This window comes from Lolium perenne, chromosome 4, assembly GCF_019359855.2.
Source record: "Lolium perenne isolate Kyuss_39 chromosome 4, Kyuss_2.0, whole genome shotgun sequence".
In the NCBI taxonomy this organism is placed as follows: domain Eukaryota; kingdom Viridiplantae; phylum Streptophyta; class Magnoliopsida; order Poales; family Poaceae; genus Lolium; species Lolium perenne.
Window position 1 is genome coordinate 33,473,890 of NC_067247.2, and position 17,929 is coordinate 33,491,818.

Here is a 17,929-nt window from a genome sequence, read left to right on the forward strand (position 1 = left end):
TTTTAACTTTTCAGACAATTTCAACCTAGTATTAGAAGTGAAGCTTATTCTGGTATTTGTGTTGCTGTATCATCCTGGCTCAGTGATATGGTGGAATCTTACACTGGAGACAAACACTGTAAAAGACTACTAGTAAGAACTGATAATTAACATTGGCAAGAACATAAATTACATGGCGATGTCCGAGCACACTGCCCTCCCCTCCGTAGCTACTTCGGGACAGACAGGCGGCCAGGCCGCCGGCCCCGCGCAACATGGTTTTCCCCCATACACGGCCACCGCCGCTTGATGTGCAAACGACCGGCGCGCGTCACGTGCACGCACTCCCATGTCTGGCATGTACTCTACTGTCCAGCTGACACACGCAACGGCTAGATTTTACCCTGGCCGACGGCGGCCAATCCCGTCGTGCGCGTGCGCGTGTGCTGTGTCCGCCGGTGCGCGCGCTTTGCCTCGCCGTCGCCGGCGTGTCGCGGATCGGCGTGCGCGACTTCGTCGTCGTCGCCCGTGAGCGCATCACCCTCGCCTTTTCTCGTATTCCGGGAGGGTCACGGCGACACGATCGGGTGCTGAAAGACACGCCGGGGAAGGCGGTCTCGAGTCTCGACCGGCCGGCCGAGCGACGGCGTCTCTCGGCGGAATCCGCGATGCCGACACGCACGCACACCGCTGTATCACGGCTTAGCGACGGGGTGGAAAGCAGTTGGAAGAAGAATCTGATTCTGCTTCTGGATGGAAATGGACGGCAAGAAGAAACCGAGCCTGGCAAACCCATCTGCTTCCTTTGCCGCGTTTATACAACATCCAACATGTTTTACTGTCAGGGCTCACACGGTCTGTACAAACGATACGGGAGGGTGGAAATTGAAAAGGAACTTGCATGGGTCACTCTTCGGCATTAAGAAACCAGACATGCCGCAGACATGGACGTGCATTGGCTGCCTTTCTTCTGCTATCAAGATCCTAGTTCTGTTGACATGATGGTCATGGAGGCAATCAGACAGAGGAGGAGTTTTTGTTGACATGATTTTTCTTTTCCTTTAGCTAGATATACTAGCATTCCTTCAAATCCAATGTCGCCTTGATGTATATCAACGTTTCTTTGAGCACATCTTTTGTCTGAAAAAAAAAAACAAGAAACGGAATCATCCTTTGACACTTGCAGAAATTGGTCATGAAAAACCTGCAGAATCAGAGCTAGTACTATTCAGCCATTCTGCAAGCACTCTAAATGAGAAATAGCTGAACTCAGTTGTCAGTTAAGTGTTCGTCTTTGGATGGAAAAAATGAGATTACACTAGCAAGACGAAGTCAATTAAGCGCATTATTGGGTCAATAATTCATTGATGCTTGTTACATCGATCTCAAGTTCTCTCAACGACTATATTAATTTCTTGATAGAGCTCCCTGTGGTGGAAATGCACAGGGCTGCTGCAGAGAGAAGGAGTGCAAGTGAAGTTTGTGCACCTCAGGGCAACGTGGCTGAAAGCCTGTAACACGTCAGGACTTTCATACGGCTACAAAAATGCACTGTTTCCCGCAAGCTAGCTTACCACATTGAAACAGAGCTCTAATAATTATTAATTTACCTACGAAAAATACATTATAGCATTTCTGAACAGAGCTAGTACCAGCAGAGCATTGCGTGCTGGTCTCCTATAAAAGTATTTTCCTCTCACTCCATCACTGCACTGCGCTGCACCACCACCATATCCAAAATAGCTCGGCTCAGCTCAACCTGCCACTGACTCACTGGTGGTCACACAGCAAACCAAACCATGGCCCCCCTGCTGTTCAAGGACATGAGAAGCCTCTCGTGCTCGTCGCCGGCGTCCACCGCCATATGCCCGAGCCTGGAGCGGCAGCCGATGGTCCGGCCGCACAAGGCCGCCTCCAGCCCGCTCTGCCAGGTTCCCACCGAGCCCAGAATCCACAGGCAAGAAGGCAGCAAGAAGGGGCAGCACCACAAGGGTGCCGTTGCCAATGGCGAGCTCGTCAGCCCGGCCGGGTCGTCCAGGTACCTGCTGAGCGGCTGTGCCAGCGGCGCCGGTGCCGGGGAGATCCAGGAGGTGGCGGCGGCGGCGGCGGCGGTTTCCCCTGTCGCCCCGGTTGGTGATGTCACAAGGCCAAAGGAGGAGCCAGCTGCTGATGTGAAGAACGCCAACACGGAGGAGCAGGTGAGAATACTCTGTAGTTTTCGTCGTGAATCATTTTTGCGGATTACTACGCTGTACCTGTACTTGTGTTTTGGAGCTTTGCTTCCTCTCGTCCTGAATCCTGATAGCCCCCAAAAGTATACTGATGAGTACATGCAGAGTAGCCGGAGATGAAGCAGTCATCACTAATCATATCAGTGTTAGACCTGAAGAGTACTTTCAATATTTTCTTCACCGATTTCCGTTAGTTATCTGAACTTTATGCTAAAGATACGAAAATACAATGATGACAGAATGCGTGTTACTGAAAGTGTATGCTTTCAGAACTGCTGCTACATATTTGTATCGTTTTGTTCAAATTTTGCGAAAGCCGCAAACATATGCCCGCTCTGAACTAAGCTCGGATAAGTTTTTTTCAGGTAGTTGTTCTGAAGGTGTCCCTGCATTGCAAGGCATGCGCGGGCAAGGTGAAGAAGCACCTCTCCAAGATGGAAGGTGAGCATCCTAGACACTAGACAGGCAGCTGGGTCTTCAAGATTTCTCAAACTTTTTACTCGAAGTTCAGGGAAAAAGATCGTCTAAAGATACAGTAACCAAGCTATGTTTTGTGAACACAGGGGTGAGGACGTTCAGCATCGACTTCGCGGCGAAGAAGGTGACGGTGGTGGGCGACGTGACCCCGCTCGGCGTCCTCACCAGCGTCTCCAAGGTAAAGAACGCCCAGATCTGGGCGCAGCCGCCGCCGCAGCCCGCCATCGCCGCCTAGCTGACACCATCCAAAAGCTTGGGATCCCGACGACGAGTCCTGGTAGGTAGCTGTGTATGTTCGTACGTACATACGCTGTGGGGGTCGCTGGGGCAGGCAGCCACTGACGAGGGCCAGCCCGTGCCGGCCGGCACGCTGGACCAGCCGCTGCGTACAGTGACACGCGTGCTCCTCAACGGGCAGAAGCGGCCGCGGCCGCGGCTGCAGCTTTGGTTATTTGTTGCTGTGGATCTGTGTGATCGTCTCGTGATCTCTTGTTTTGTTGTGGTTGGCGCCTGCTGTTTCGACTCCAGTCATGGGACTGGGAGCGTGTGAACGTGTTCTTTTCATCTTATTACTGTAATATAGTATGAGGATTTCACGTGTAGACGTGCTGCATTAGACCATCTCCACTCCAACAGAGACTCTAAAACTTTGGCGGTGTAACGCTCTCGATTCAGATACAGCGCGCGGTGCCGGTGCTAGCTTCATCGGGTGTTGTAAACCGCCGCGGCAAAATGCAGCGCTGAAGTCATTTTTTTAGAGATGCGCTAAAATGCCGCGCTAAAACAACATTTTCACATAATTGCATAGATCAAACATAATATAAAAATAAACTGAAAATATAAATATATTGCAAAGTTCAATCCATATTTGGTTCAACCAAATTTATTTAAAAACTAGAGTACACTATTCGGAATCCCATACGAAGTCGGAGGAGCTCGGTGTTGTCGACGATACCGGAGTCGACGTCCAGTCGAAGGAGGAAGAGTCGACGGTGATCGTCAACGGGCTGTCGCCATTCTTCTTCTTCTTCTCCTTCTTCCTCGTGGCCTTCTCCTCCTTCTCCTTCTTTCTCGCCGCCTGCTTCGCCCTCCTCGCCTCCCGGTCCGCCTTCTTCGTCGCCTTCTGCGCCTCCTTCGCCTCTTCCTTCTCGGCATAGAAGGCTTCCTCCGCGGCCACGTCCTTCGGGAAGCGCCGCGCCCACTCGAGGCGCATGCGCTCGTCCAACTTGGCGATGACGAGGCGCTACCTCGCCTCGTGCGTGACGGCCGGAGGCGGCGGCGCGTGGGCTTCCGCCTGCTGCCGCGTCCATACGTCGTCGAAGTTCATCGAGCGGCGGGAGCGACTGAGGCGCCAGGACCGCGTCGTACGCCCGCGCCGCCTCGTGCGCGGTCTCGAACGTCCCGAGCCCGATGACAAGGGATTAACTTGTCAATGCTTACAAGTTGTAGACTTCGGTTTTCGTGGAAGTAGAGGGCAAGTAGATCTCGAAGGTTTCAGCCGAAAAAGGTGCTCGACTGCTAAAAACTAGGGTTTGTTGACAATGAGATTGATCCTTTCTTTGTCCCTCGACTCCCTCTTATATAGGAGGCGGAGCCGAGGGTTTCGTATTACACAAGTTACAATCGTCGGGAAACTCTTTGAGTTCGACCCGTAAGAATACAAACTTCCTTATTCCTAATCTATCTCTACTTGCCATAGTCAACTTTCTTATGGGCCTCCGGGCTTCATAATCTTCGGGTTATGGGCCTTCAGTAAAACCCGGGTGCTATCTTTGGCAGGTCCATCCGGGATGCCTATGTCACCCGGTGCGCTCGTCGCCGCTCCGGATCTCGGCGTAGAACGTCCCGTTCGGACGCACGCGTACGCCGTGGTAGTCGGAGCTCGAGAGACAGCGGGGAGGCGGAGCAGCGAGCGCGCGAGGTGGAACGCAGCGGGAGCGACTCGCGGAGCGAGATGGAGAGCGAAGCGACGCGCGGCTGAATGTTCCTGGCGGTTTGTTGCGCGCACGCCACGTTTTATAGCGCGCTGGAAGCGGAACAGCAAGTTTGGCGCCTAGGATAGCGCGATAGCGCGCGCGGGAAAACTTTCCTTTCCCGCGCCGGTTTAGCGCGCTGGAGGAGCTTTCGTGTGCGCTAAATTTCGGTTAAAACGCGATAGCGCGCCGTTTCACGCGACTGTTAGAGATGCTATTACGAATTGTGCACTTGCGTTTTTGTGATTTTGTAGAGAATACCGTGGTGTCACAAACACAATTCTCCAAGCAACTTTTTTTTAACTAGGACAAAGCCCGTGCTTCGCTACGGTGCAAATTAAATTTATAATTATTAAATTATTACCGGTAAATCCTATGGAGCATTAAGTTGACCTTTTTGTTTACTGTTTATTTAATAAAAACCACAAAACATTAGTCTCAAATGAGTAATAATGTGCTCCAGAGGTTTTTTTTAGCTTCTCATAAGCTTGAAGGTCTGAAGTAATTCTATTTGCGCGAAAGTTGCCCTGTAGTCGTAAAGCTCTTTTTTTCTCTTATTAATACAACCTTTTTGGGATCAAACTAAGAATAAAAGAGCAATTGGTACCAAATTTAGAGTTTTGATGTAAAATTACAATATATCAAACATAAGAACCTCAAGACAGAAAATAACCTACTCCATCTTATATAGATCGGAGGGAGTGTATCGTCTAATCTAGTAAATTGCTGCCGCATTGAACTATCAAATATAGATGCTTGTTATTTAAGGGCTTAAAGCCGCTTCACATAAACTCAACAGACAATACAGCAAGACAATTACACGGATCAAAGTTCAAGTTTTGGAGTCTCTAACCTGCTTGTTTTTTGCCTACATGGAAGAGTACGTTCCTGGAGAAAAAAACAGGATGAGAAATAACAGATTGAGGAGGGATGCTCCGGTGCTCCCCCCTAAGTGAAGTTGAGGGGTCATATTGAGTTTTTTTTTTTTTAAGCGTTGGGCTAGCCCGAACCCATATCCAGCCCGTGTATACCCATATGTATGGATACGGTATATGTACGTGACGTTAAAAAAAAAGGTGATCACGTGAGCAGTTAATTAAGATCTAATCCGCTTAAAACTCGCCGATCGTCGTGCATGTGTCTTCTGTTGCCGCGATCGTCGTGAGAAGAAGTTGTACTCCTCCGTCGTCGGAAACCCTAGCGCGAGCACGAGTTGGTGGTGGTAGGGTTGATCTTCCTCTCGGGAGGGATCGATCTGCCGCCGGCGCGCCGGCCGTCTCCGCCGTCGTGCACGTCCCCTTCTGTTGCCGCGATCGCCGTGAGCATTTTACTCCTAGTTGGAACCCTAGCGCGAGCCCGACGCATCAACCGAGCTGGTGGGGGTAGGGTTCCTCTTCCTCCCGGGTGGGATCTGCCGCTGGCGCACCGGCCGTCTCCGCCGTCGCCGTTGATCGCTCCAACCAGATAAGTGTTGGCGAGCGCGGCTAGGGTTAGGGCCGGCTCCTCTTGCCCTTGAGCGTGGCCTAGCGGCTTCTTCCTCCTCGGACGCATCGATCGACCCCTGTGGTGGGTGTAGGTTTACTCCGGCCGGCGCATCGATCGATTGGTAGGTACGTACATGATAACTCACCTCTTGTTGGGTCATTTTAACTTGTGAAAGAATTTGATGCGGATGTACTGAATTTGAGATTTTTGTTGTAGCTAGGAAATGGATGAGACGATGTCTGTTGTTTGTGAGGTAGAGAATGTTCCTGGAATTGGAGTTCATGGAGATGAGTCAGATAATTCTAGAACGGGGCTTGGTAATGAATCTTTGTCAGGGAGGGAGAATATTTTCGTTGGTTCAAGGTCGATAATTCCATGAGCTCGAGCATGGGATGGAAGCAATTATTAATGTAAGTGTATTTGATATATTCAATTTTTTTCATGGAAAGCAAATGCGTAAGGATAAATGTTTTAACATTGTCATGTTATCATTGAATATGTAGATGGACGACATTGACAATGATTATGAGAGAGATATTAGTGATGATGTTGAGTTGGATGAAAACAGCAATGAGGTACATGTAGTGTAATTGTTATTTGATATGCAATGAAATGAGATTACCATTAGAAAGTGGGAAACAGTAATGAGGTACATTTACTTGTTGTCTTAAATTTTTGCAGGAAATATTTGGACTTGAAAATGTGTATGACTATTATGGTGAATCCGACATGGAGAATTGTTTTTATGATGAGTCAGTAGTTGGCAAACATTATGTGGAAGCAAAGCCGTCGAATAGCAATGAGGTACGTATTGGTTAATTTTTTGTGGAAACCAAATTTTTTTTAATAGCCACATAAAAAAATTAGAGTTTGACTGCTATGTTTTTATGTGACAGTCCCATGTTGATGATGGTGATGACGCGAACCTCAGTCAAGCTTGTCAGGCAGAGGATACGATAGAGTTGTACATGATGATAAAGGAGATGACTTTTCCTAGTGAAGAAGCTGCATTCGAATTCAACAACAGCTATGCCAACGATAATGGATTCAGCATCAGATTGGATAAGGTCAGATATAGCAAAAAAATTACGAAACATAGGCGTTACAGGCGTTTTTTGTGTTCAAGGGAAGGTGAGCGTGATCCAAAGTTGATGACCGAAGAGGGACATAGCCGGAGGCTCAGACCACTGTCTCGATGCAACTGTGAGGCGCACATGACTGTGAAGCTGAATGAAAAACTTGGTTTCGGTATGTTGATAGTTTTGATGACAAGCACGGTCATACGTTAGCAAGAGCGGATGAAACACCTTTTCTTTGGTCGCATAGAAAAATCAGAGATCATCAGAAGGCTGAGATCTTAGCTATGGGAGCTGCAGGTATTAGGAAGCAAACCATAATGGATTCCATGATTAGCAGAAGTGGATGGTATGGCGGCGTTGGGTACGTCCGACGGGATCTGTACAACCTTTGCGGCAAGGAAAAGAGGAAACTACTTGCGAAGGGTGATGCTGCCACGACCATAGGCATTATGCTCAGCAGAAAGGAGAAGGACCCAAGTTTTTATTTCGACTATGACTTGGATGAAGAAGGACGGCTGAAGAGAATGTTCTGGTGTGACTCGCAGTGCATGTACAGACTATGAGGACTATGGAGATGTGCTTGTGTTTGACAAAGACGTACAAGATGAATCGCTATCGTATGCCATTCATACCTTTTGTTGGTCTGAACAATCACCGTAGGACTACGGTTTTTGGTTGTGCCATAGTTTCGTATGAGAAAGAAGAAACTTATGTGTGGTTGCTGCAAACATTTCGAAGGCAATGTGTCAGAAGAAGCCTTTGAGTGTAATTACGGACGCCGACTCAGCGATGATTAGGGCAATCCGCACTGTATTTCCCGATGTCTGGCACCGCATATGTTCTTGGCATGTTGAAAAAAATATGAAGATCCATCTCAGTCACAAGTCGTTGGGCGAGTTCCGGTCTATGTTGTACTATAGCACGTCCATAGCCGAATTTGAGCAGAGATGGCAGGCTTTTTTAAAAAGATGGAAGACAGAGAACACGGAAATTTGGTTGAGGAGGATGTACAGGAAGAGGCACCAGTGGGCTTCATATTTTATGACAGAGCGTTTTTGGCTTGTTATAAAGAGCAACCAGCGGAGTGAAAGTCTGAATTCCTGCCTTCACCTCGCACCTTGATGGAGAAATGACTTTGGTGGGCATGATATTGCACTATGAGAATTGCATTACCCGCATCCGTGAGAACGAGGCACATGATGACCGCACGGCCTCACGTACATTACCCGTGCCCGTAACAAGCTGCAGGATCTGGAGGTATTTGCTACCGACGTGTTTAGGCCGGCAACGTTCTATATATTGCAGCTAGTTTTGAGGTCGGTGGGGGGCATCGTGACTTTGGAAAGAACGCTGGGCTGTGGGTGTGAACCTCTTGTCGTGGCATGGCCTAATATCCCAAAGAAGCAGCTTCACCGTGGAATATACACCGGGAAATCCTAAAGAAACTATAAAGTGCACACAGGAGAATGATTCGATAAGGACTCACTTGCAATCATATTTTCATTGTTCTATGTGTTCTGCAAATATCTGAAATTCCAAAGTGTTGTGTTCTTCGTCGGTTATCAAAAGACGCAAGAAATGGACTGCCTGCTAGGCGAACGAGTGATATGTTTGGAGTAGGTTGGTCAGGTACAGCGGATAGAATTGAATATAGCAAGGTCAGTGTGTTATCCTCGCAAGCTATGCATGCAGCATGCAAACACCCAACACTTTGGGCTCGATTCTACAGACAGTTTAAAGGACGTGATAGCAAAGGCGATTGAGTACGACAAGGAGGGTACGGTGGGTGCTGTTCCGATTTGTCTAAGCTCATTAGCAGTTGAACATGTGGAGGACCGAGAAGGAAACATGGTTAAGGTCCAGGATCCTATTAAAGTATCGAGCAAAGGTACACATAATTCAGATGATGACAACCGTCCCAAGTCTAAAAATGGAAGACCTCTATCGCATTTACTAGCACAAAATTAAGTGCGGGGCTTGCAAAGAGCCAGGTCACAACCGGCGCAGCAAGAAATGCAAACTTAACAACAAGTGAGTGCCTATAAGCTGTCCTACTTACATAATTCAACAAAAGTAGCATTTTATAATTAGCATGTAATTTCCAATGCAGGTAGTACAAGAACTGTTACCATTATATATGTACTGGCGGCATCAGCAGTGGACTCATGCATCATCTTATGTTGAATGGCAACTCTTATAGATGTAGGGGTTTAAGTTTCAGACGATGAACCTACTGTTTGTAAAGTGGTGGATATGTTCACTCGGTGTCTTTTGTGCTAATCTATGTAATCGTCGCGACTATTTGAACTACCTCTCTTTTTATGTGAAATTGTATGTTCTTTTGCTGAACTTCAATAATCATGGAAGGATTCTTGTGTTTATTATGTTTTTATGAGTGATTTGTACTGAACTATGTTCTCTTTTTATGAGTCAATTAACTCAATTCTTGTAAAGCTGATTTCTACTCGGTGGCTTCTCTTTTATGTATCCTGTTTTTTTCTTCAATTTTTTCTATATTATTGTTTGCTTTCATGTTGGTTCTCTCGTACTATAGTTTTATTCTTTCCTATAATGTTTCACAATAAATCGTAATATTTTCGATTCCATTACAAATTTGTGATAACACAAAGAATTATCTTTCCTAAATGATGTTAAAATAATAAACCAACAATTTTTTTTGCATGCGTGGATGTTGAGCTTTACGTGGTGGGTATAGCATGTCTTGGGCCGATAGAGTTGGCGGCCCAATTAAATATAAAGCCTAACTCGATGGGCCGTTTCTATTTAACAAAGTGTTCCCTAACTCGCTGTTAGGGTTCGTCTGTGTTGCCTATGTCTCGCCGCTGGGTGATCGGCGGCTGCACGCGATCGTGAACTCATCGGATAGAGCGGATCCGATGGACGGCGACCACGGATGGGCGAAGCTTACATCTCGTTGTGCATTACAACAGAGGGAAGATGAAGACCGCGGCAAAGACATACCCTAGTTGAGCCGGTTAGTACCTGATTATTTGCCGTTTTATAAAAGAATTCTTCCATAACCCATAATCTGCTATGATGAAATATAGGATGATGACGAAGGCATGGTTCAGTTTGTTGATGTTTTGCCGCAGCATTTAGTTTGATCCATTGTACTACGGTATTGAGAAGAACACAAAGAACAGGTGTGGCCACTCGGTGTTCCCTCGCTCGCCGTGTTTGCAACGACTGTTACGACATCGGGAAGACGGTTTTTGGGTTGTCCATATGAGGTATACTTTCAAACCATATAATTTCATGTTTGAACTTTATTTATATGCTATGTTTTCATATGATATGTTTTCTTTCAGGGAATACATACATGCGCGTATGTAGAGTGGGTTGACAGTGAATGGAAAGGAAGAGAAAGATATGTGATAGGGCAACTATCCGAGAAGATCAACAAGGTGCGAGAACGAAAATGAAGACAAAGAAAAAACCTTGAAGATACAATTGAAAATGCAGAGAAAAGTGTTGAAGTCTAAGGACAATATTATTTGCTTTCTAGCAACAATGTGTGTTGCAATGTTTGGGTTAGTAGTAGGAATAATATGCAAGCATTTCAAGTAGTTGTTTTATTTGCAACATATTCAAATTAGTCGTGTGTGTAATTGGAAATGTCAAGATGAAAAAATTATTTCCAATGATGTGGTCATGTCAAAATATCATGCAAGTGTGTTTCGGTGTGTGGATGAAAAATTAAATGTGGTTTCAGATGAAATGGAAGTGTGTTTTTGTTTGTACCTGAAAAATACTACTGTGTGTGAGTTTGTAGCTGAAAAAAGGCTACTATGCATATCCGTTCGGAACTTTAGCCCCATTTTTTGAAGCAACCTATTTTTCGACCTCCTCCAAATGTCCTCAAAATTTTCACACATGGTATGTACCAGAAATAAACATGGAATGTGATGATATTTTTATCATTATGAATATTTTTGAATTAGGATGTGGCGAAAAGGGTTTTATGGTGAATATGAGTCTAACTTGCACTAAAATAGATTCAAACACCTTGGATGGGGCCAATATTCTTGTAGAGTGAATGGTGCAGGCATGTGCAAGTGTGGCCTCACCCTAGCATGCCCATCTACCTGATTTACCCAAAAAATGCATGTTTCCGCTTAAAACCCTATGTTTCGGGTGTCTGGGTGCAACTAACCATGGTGTACCCCACAATATTCTTGTAAACTTAATTTTTAAATGTTTTTTATTAATAATTGATATTACATACATGGGAGCCTATAAAAAAATTTTGAGGTGATTTAGAGATGGTCGAAAAATTCACTTGCTCTACGACGGACCGTTTGGTATAACTTTATCCCCATTTTTTAAGCAAGTGATTTTTTCGACCTCCTCCAAATCACCTCAAATTTTGTAGACATGGTATGTAACACAAACAATCATGGAATGTGAAGATATTTTTCATTTTTAGATATTTTGGAAGACCTAGTGGATGCTCCATGGTTGGGAGGTGCCGATACAAGGGTTTTAGGGTCAAAATGGGTCTACCATGGCCTAAAACATACCCAACCACCTTGGATGGGGCCAATATTTGGCACACTTGTGCATGCTGGTGTGCCCCACCCTTTTTTAATTGCTCTTTGTAGGTTGGTTTTTGCATTCATGGTGATCCCATGGTTGGGAGGTGCCGATACAAGGGTTTTAGTGTCAAAATGGGTCTACCATGGCCTAAAACATACCCAACCACCTTGGATGGGGCCAATATTTGGCACACTTGTGCATGGTGGTGTGCCCCACCCTTTTTGGATTGCTCTTTGTAGGTTGGTTTTTGCATTCAAGGTGATCCCATGGTTGGGAGGTGCCGATACTAGGGTTTTAGGGTCAAAATGGGTCTACCATCGCCTAAAACATACCCAACCACCTTGGATGGGGCCAATATTTGGCACACTTGTGCATGCTGGTGTGCCCCACCCTTTTTTAATTTCTCTTTCTAGGTTGGTTTTTGCATTCATGGTGATACCATGGTTGGGAGGTGCCGATACTAGGGTTTTAGGGTCAAAATGGGTCTACCATGGCCTAAAACATACCAAACCACCTTGGATGGGGCCAATATTTGGCACACTTGTGCATGCTGGTGTGCCCCACCCTTTTTTAATTGCTCTTTGTAGGTTGGTTTTTGCATTCATGGTGATCCCATGGTTGGGAGGTGCCGATACTAGGGTTTTAGGGTCAAAATGGGTCTACCATGGCCTAAAACATACCCAACCACCTTGGATGGGGCCAATATTTGGCACACTTGTGCATGGTGGTGTGCCCCACCCTTTTTAATTTCTCTTTCTAGGTTGGTTTTTGCATTCATGGTGATCCCATGGTTGGGAGGTGCCGATACTAGGGTTTTAGGGTCAAAATGGGTCTACCATGGCCTAAAACATACCCAACCACCTTGGATGGGGCCAATATTTGGCACACTTGTGCATGGTGGTGTGCCCCACCCTTTTTTAATTTCTCTTTCTAGGTTGGTTTTTGCATTCATGGTGATACCATGGTTGGGAGGTGCCGATACTAGGGTTTTAGGGTCAAAATGGGTCTACCATGGCCTAAAACATACCAAACCACCTTGGATGGGGCCAATATTTGGCACACTTGTGCATGCTGGTGTGCCCCACCCTTTTTAATTGCTCTTTGTAGGTTGGTTTTTGCATTCATGGTGATCCCATGGTTGGGAGGTGCCGATACTAGGGTTTTAGGGTCAAAATGGGTCTACCATGGCCTAAAACATACCCAACCACCTTGGATGGGGCCAATATTTGGCACACTTGTGCATGGTGGTGTGCCCCACCCTTTTTAATTTCTCTTTCTAGGTTGGTTTTTGCATTCATGGTGATACCATGGTTGGGAGGTGCCGATACTAGGGTTTTAGGGTCAAAATGGGTCTACCATGGCCTAAAACATACCAAACCACCTTGGATGGGGCCAATATTTGGCACACTTGTGCATGCTGGTGTGCCCCACCCTTTTTTAATTGCTCTTTGTAGGTTGGTTTTTGCATTCATGGTGATCCCATGGTTGGGAGGTGCCGATACTAGGGTTTTAGGGTCAAAATGGGTCTACCATGGCCTAAAACATACCCAACCACCTTGGATGGGGCCAATATTTGGCACACTTGTGCATGGTGGTGTGCCCCACCCTTTTTTAATTTCTCTTTCTAGGTTGGTTTTTGCATTCATGGTGATCCCATGGTTGGGAGGTGCCGATACTAGGGTTTTAGGGTCAAAATGGGTCTACCATGGCCTAAAACATACCCAACCACCTTGGATGGGGCCAATATTTGGCACACTTGTGCATGGTGGTGTGCCCCACCCTTTTTGGATTGCTCTTTGTAGGTTGGTTTTTGCATTCATGGTGATCCCATGGTTGGGAGGTGCCGATACTAGGGTTTTAGGGTCAAAATGGGTCTACCATGGCCTAAAACATACCCAACCACCTTGGATGGGGCCAATATTTGGCACACTTGTGCATGCTGGTGTGCCCCACCCTTTTTAATTTCTCTTTCTAGGTTGGTTTTTGCATTCATGGTGATACCATGGTTGGGAGGTGCCGATACTAGGGTTTTAGGGTCAAAATGGGTCTACCATGGCCTAAAACATACCAAACCAGCTTGGATGGGGCCAATATTTGGCACACTTGTGCATGCTGGTGTGCCCCACCCTTTTTTAATTGCTCTTTGTAGGTTGGTTTTTGCATTCATGGTGATCCCATGGTTGGGAGGTGCCGATACTAGGGTTTTAGGGTCAAAATGGGTCTACCATGGCCTAAAACATACCCAACCACCTTGGATGGGGCCAATATTTGGCACACTTGTGCATGGTGGTGTGCCCCACCCTTTTTAATTTCTCTTTCTAGGTTGGTTTTTGCATTCATGGTGATACCATGGTTGGGAGGTGCCGATACTAGGGTTTTAGGGTCAAAATGGGTCTACCATGGCCTAAAACATACCAAACCACCTTGGATGGGGCCAATATTTGGCACACTTGTGCATGCTGGTGTGCCCCACCCTTTTGTAATTGCTCTTTGTAGGTTGGTTTTTGCATTCATGGTGATCCCATGGTTGGGAGGTGCCGATACTAGGGTTTTAGGGTCAAAATGGGTCTACCATGGCCTAAAACATACCCAACCACCTTGGATGGGGCCAATATTTGGCACACTTGTGCATGGTGGTGTGCCCCACCCTTTTTTAATTTCTCTTTCTAGGTTGGTTTTTGCATTCATGGTGATCCCATGGTTGGGAGGTGCCGATACTAGGGTTTTAGGGTCAAAATGGGTCTACCATGGCCTAAAACATACCCAACCACCTTGGATGGGGCCAATATTTGGCACACTTGTGCATGCTGGTGTGCCCCACCCTGTGTTAATTGCTCTTTCTAGGTTGGTTTTTGCATTCATGGTGATCCCATGGTTGGGAGGTGCCGATACTAGGGTTTTAGGGTCAAAATGGGTCTACCATGGCCTAAAACATACCCAACCACCTTGGATGGGGCCAATATTTGGCACACTTGTGCATGGTGGTGTGCCCCACCCTTTTTTAATTGCTCTTTCTAGGTTGGTTTTTGCATTCATGGTGATCCCATGGTTGGGAGGTGCCGATACTAGGGTTTTAGGGTCAAAATGGGTCTACCATGGCCTAAAACATACCAAACCACCTTGGATGGGGCCAATATTTGGCACACTTGTGCATGGTGGTGTGCCCCACCCTTTTTTAATTTCTCTTTCTAGGTTGGTTTTTGCATTCATGGTGATCCCATGGTTGGGAGGTGCCGATACTAGGGATAAGGTGCACGCGCCAATACAAACTTTTCCCCTAAAATTTGAGTAACAAAATCTTGATTATAATATATGTATATAGTATCGTTGGATTCACATTGAAAATACACTTTATAATGATACTAATCTAATACAAATATTAATCGTGTATTTGAAGTAATGTTTGGCAAACATATCCGCCGGCTCAGTCTTCCGGAGGTGCTTATAGGGGTAGGGTGTGCGTGTGTGCGTTCATAGGGGTGAGTGTATGCGCGTGTATATGAGCGTCTGCGTTTGTACTGTGTTTCTCAAAAAAAAAAAAAAAGCTCCTAAACCGATGACTTGTAGAGCAACGTGGCAAGGGAGAGGAGGCTATGGTGACGTGTAAAGCTACCTGGCGAGGGACCTGAGGCGTCCGCGCATATAAAAGCTTCGTCTCCCACATCTGCGGCCATTTCCCCCGTTCCCCACCTCTCCGAGAATCTCTCCGCCAAAAACCCCTCTCCCTCTCCATCTACCTCGCTCCGCCGTAGTTTAGGTTTTCGCATCGCCGATCCGATCGATTCGGCGGCGATGGAAGCTGCGGGAGTAGCAGTTGGCGCGGACGATCTGGAGAACTTGGCGGCCGTCGATGTTGCTGCATCGGCGGAGGCGGTTGGAGGCGAAGGCGGTGGTGGAGAGTCCAGCATTACGGCGGTCGCTGCGAGGTCCACCGTCGTCGATGCCTCTGTCATCGGGTCGGTCGTCGTCGGCCCGGTGGTCGCGGCACGGCGGATCTGGACGCGGAGGAATCTGCGGAGGAGGATTCGTCGTCCTTGGCGGAGAAGGCCGTGCCGGATCTGCTCGCTGCGCCGGCGTCCGGCGACGTCTCGGAGGTGAAGCCGGACTTGCATATGGAGGTAACTGCTCGTTCTGCCCCTTTTTTTCCTGTGGATTAACGGGTCTACCAGGCTACCTTATCCAAACAACATCTTAATTACTTGCTCGATAATGTTGATACCGGGTAGGTTATGCTCGGGGTTTACTCTGACGTTATCACGGTAGCAACTATGGAGCTTAACTAATGTTCTATGCTGTGCCGTGATGTTTGTTCATTTTGTTCATGTGCTGGATAGTTGCACAAGGATCTCTATTGTACAAATCAGAGGGAGTAGTTGATGTAAATGAACTATGCCTGATTACAAATGCATAACACAAGTTAGAATCTCAAATCATGATAGTGATTCTTAGTTTTTACACTAGGTCTAACCCTTTTAAGTATTTTACTTTTGCAATAGGTACTACTAATTGCATGATATGGTCCACATAACCTAGCTTATAAATTCCATGTTTCGGTACTTTATTATCAAATTTATTTATCGCGCTGTAGGAAAATACAAGCAACTTATAAATGTTGATCAAAATCATTTCTATTACAGAATAATAAATAAAGCATTTCTGTATGACATGATTACCATTACTTGTTTGTAATTAATAATAAGGACTTAGGAGTTAGGAGTATACATAAGATGATACAATGAAAGAATGTTAAATATGATATGGATTATTGTTTCCTTTTTTATTTTTTGGTATGCAAACTATTTTGATGACTTTTTCCTTGAGGGGATTAATGTGTGGATTTATCTTTTTGGTATGTAGGTTGGCGAAGGGTCTAGGAAGAGGAAGCGGGAGGACGTGGAACCTATGCCTCCTCCAAACCAGCATGAGGAAGAACCTCATATCGCCGATGCAAGAAACCAGAGGAGGTGGTGGAACCCGTGCCTCCTCCAAACCAGCATGAGGAAGAACCCAGCATCGCAAATGCAGCAAACCAGGAGGAGGTGGTGGAACCTGTGCCTCCACCAAACCAGGAGGAGGAAGAACCTGGCCGATGCCGATGCCGCAAACCAGGAGGAGGTGGTGGTGCTCGTGGATGGTCCATACCAGACTTGGAGGAATCGATGGCTCGCTGGAGGTGAGCAATATATTTAGTTGTGTACCCTTCCATCTATTTCATTTTGTTTGGTTTGCATCTGTAATTGTAATTTGTACACATTGTTCTTGTCTAGTATGACTCACAGATTCTCATGAGTCGGTTGACAAAGGAACATGGGGTCATTCAAAAGGAAGCTCCTGGAGAAGCCGCATAATGGGGACCTGCCTTTCAAGAAGCGTGGGAAGTACTTCTGTCCATGGCACAGTCGAAGCCGAAGGGTGGCAAGCTTGATCATCCGAGGCAGCATGCCGAGGAGCTAGCCATCTCCGGCACCTCTAGGCAGATTAGGGTACAAGCATTATGGACTCGCTGGTGGTGCTCTCTGTCGAGGATGATGCCTAGATGTTGTGGACTGATGTGATGTTGTTGCTTTTGCTTTATGGCGTTGAACTATGTCGTAATGAGTGTTGAACAAAGTTAGTTTTGTAAATAACTAAGTTATTTACCTAGTGTGACCATCTATTATATTGATGGTCTTATTTTGTGAATATGTGTGGAACTAAGTTATGTAATTAAGTATAATGTATGTATTGGTGTGCTGATGCTTAGCTATGTCTTGCCTTTGGAATGATGGTGGTTGCATGTTACATCCATATGCATCATCTGGTGCAACTTGTCATCCGCATAATTGTGCCGAGAACATTGCTGATGGCGTCGGAATCCTGGTGGTTGCATCTTTGAGCACTTTGCGTCGCCTTGGTTGCCCTCCTCTCCACAGTCGCTATGTCTGCACTGTAATGTGCATAGGTGTACCAATTTTATGTTGTAATACAAAATTACAGAATAAAAATATAAATGAGTTGAGTCAGTCGGGCCGCATTAGGATAACTTAATTGTTCCGGTGGCCCAGTATTACCCAAATTGAAAAGCTAAAAAATAATGGCCTGACGGCCCATCCCGCACCTATATACAAGCTCAACGCTTTATTCTACCCTACTCGGGGGAGTGCCTGAG

The 17,929-nt window shown here is 46.3% G+C and overlaps 1 protein-coding gene across 1 annotated transcript; it reads left to right on the top strand.

Moving 5' to 3' along the window:
* The first annotated feature begins 1,673 nt into the window (after positions 1-1,673).
* On the top strand, positions 1,674-3,300 carry LOC127292147 (protein SODIUM POTASSIUM ROOT DEFECTIVE 2). Its single transcript, XM_051321497.2, has 3 exons — positions 1,674-2,177; positions 2,576-2,651; positions 2,774-3,300. Exons 1-3 carry the CDS (start codon positions 1,779-1,781, stop codon positions 2,920-2,922), a joined length of 624 nt encoding a protein of 207 aa, XP_051177457.1. The 5' UTR covers positions 1,674-1,778; the 3' UTR covers positions 2,923-3,300.
* The last annotated feature ends 14,629 nt before the right edge of the window (positions 3,301-17,929 follow it).

Bases quoted from the DNA above. Each gene is read 5' to 3' on its own strand.
- LOC127292147 (XM_051321497.2), top strand. From the start codon at position 1,779: ATGGCCCCCCTGCTGTTCAAGGACATGAGAAGCCTCTCGTGCTCGTCG. The intron at 2,178-2,575 runs GTGAGAATACTC...AGTTTTTTTCAG, and splicing joins ACGCCAACACGGAGGAGCAG to GTAGTTGTTCTGAAGGTGTC. The intron at 2,652-2,773 runs GTGAGCATCCTA...TTGTGAACACAG, and splicing joins GCACCTCTCCAAGATGGAAG to GGGTGAGGACGTTCAGCATC.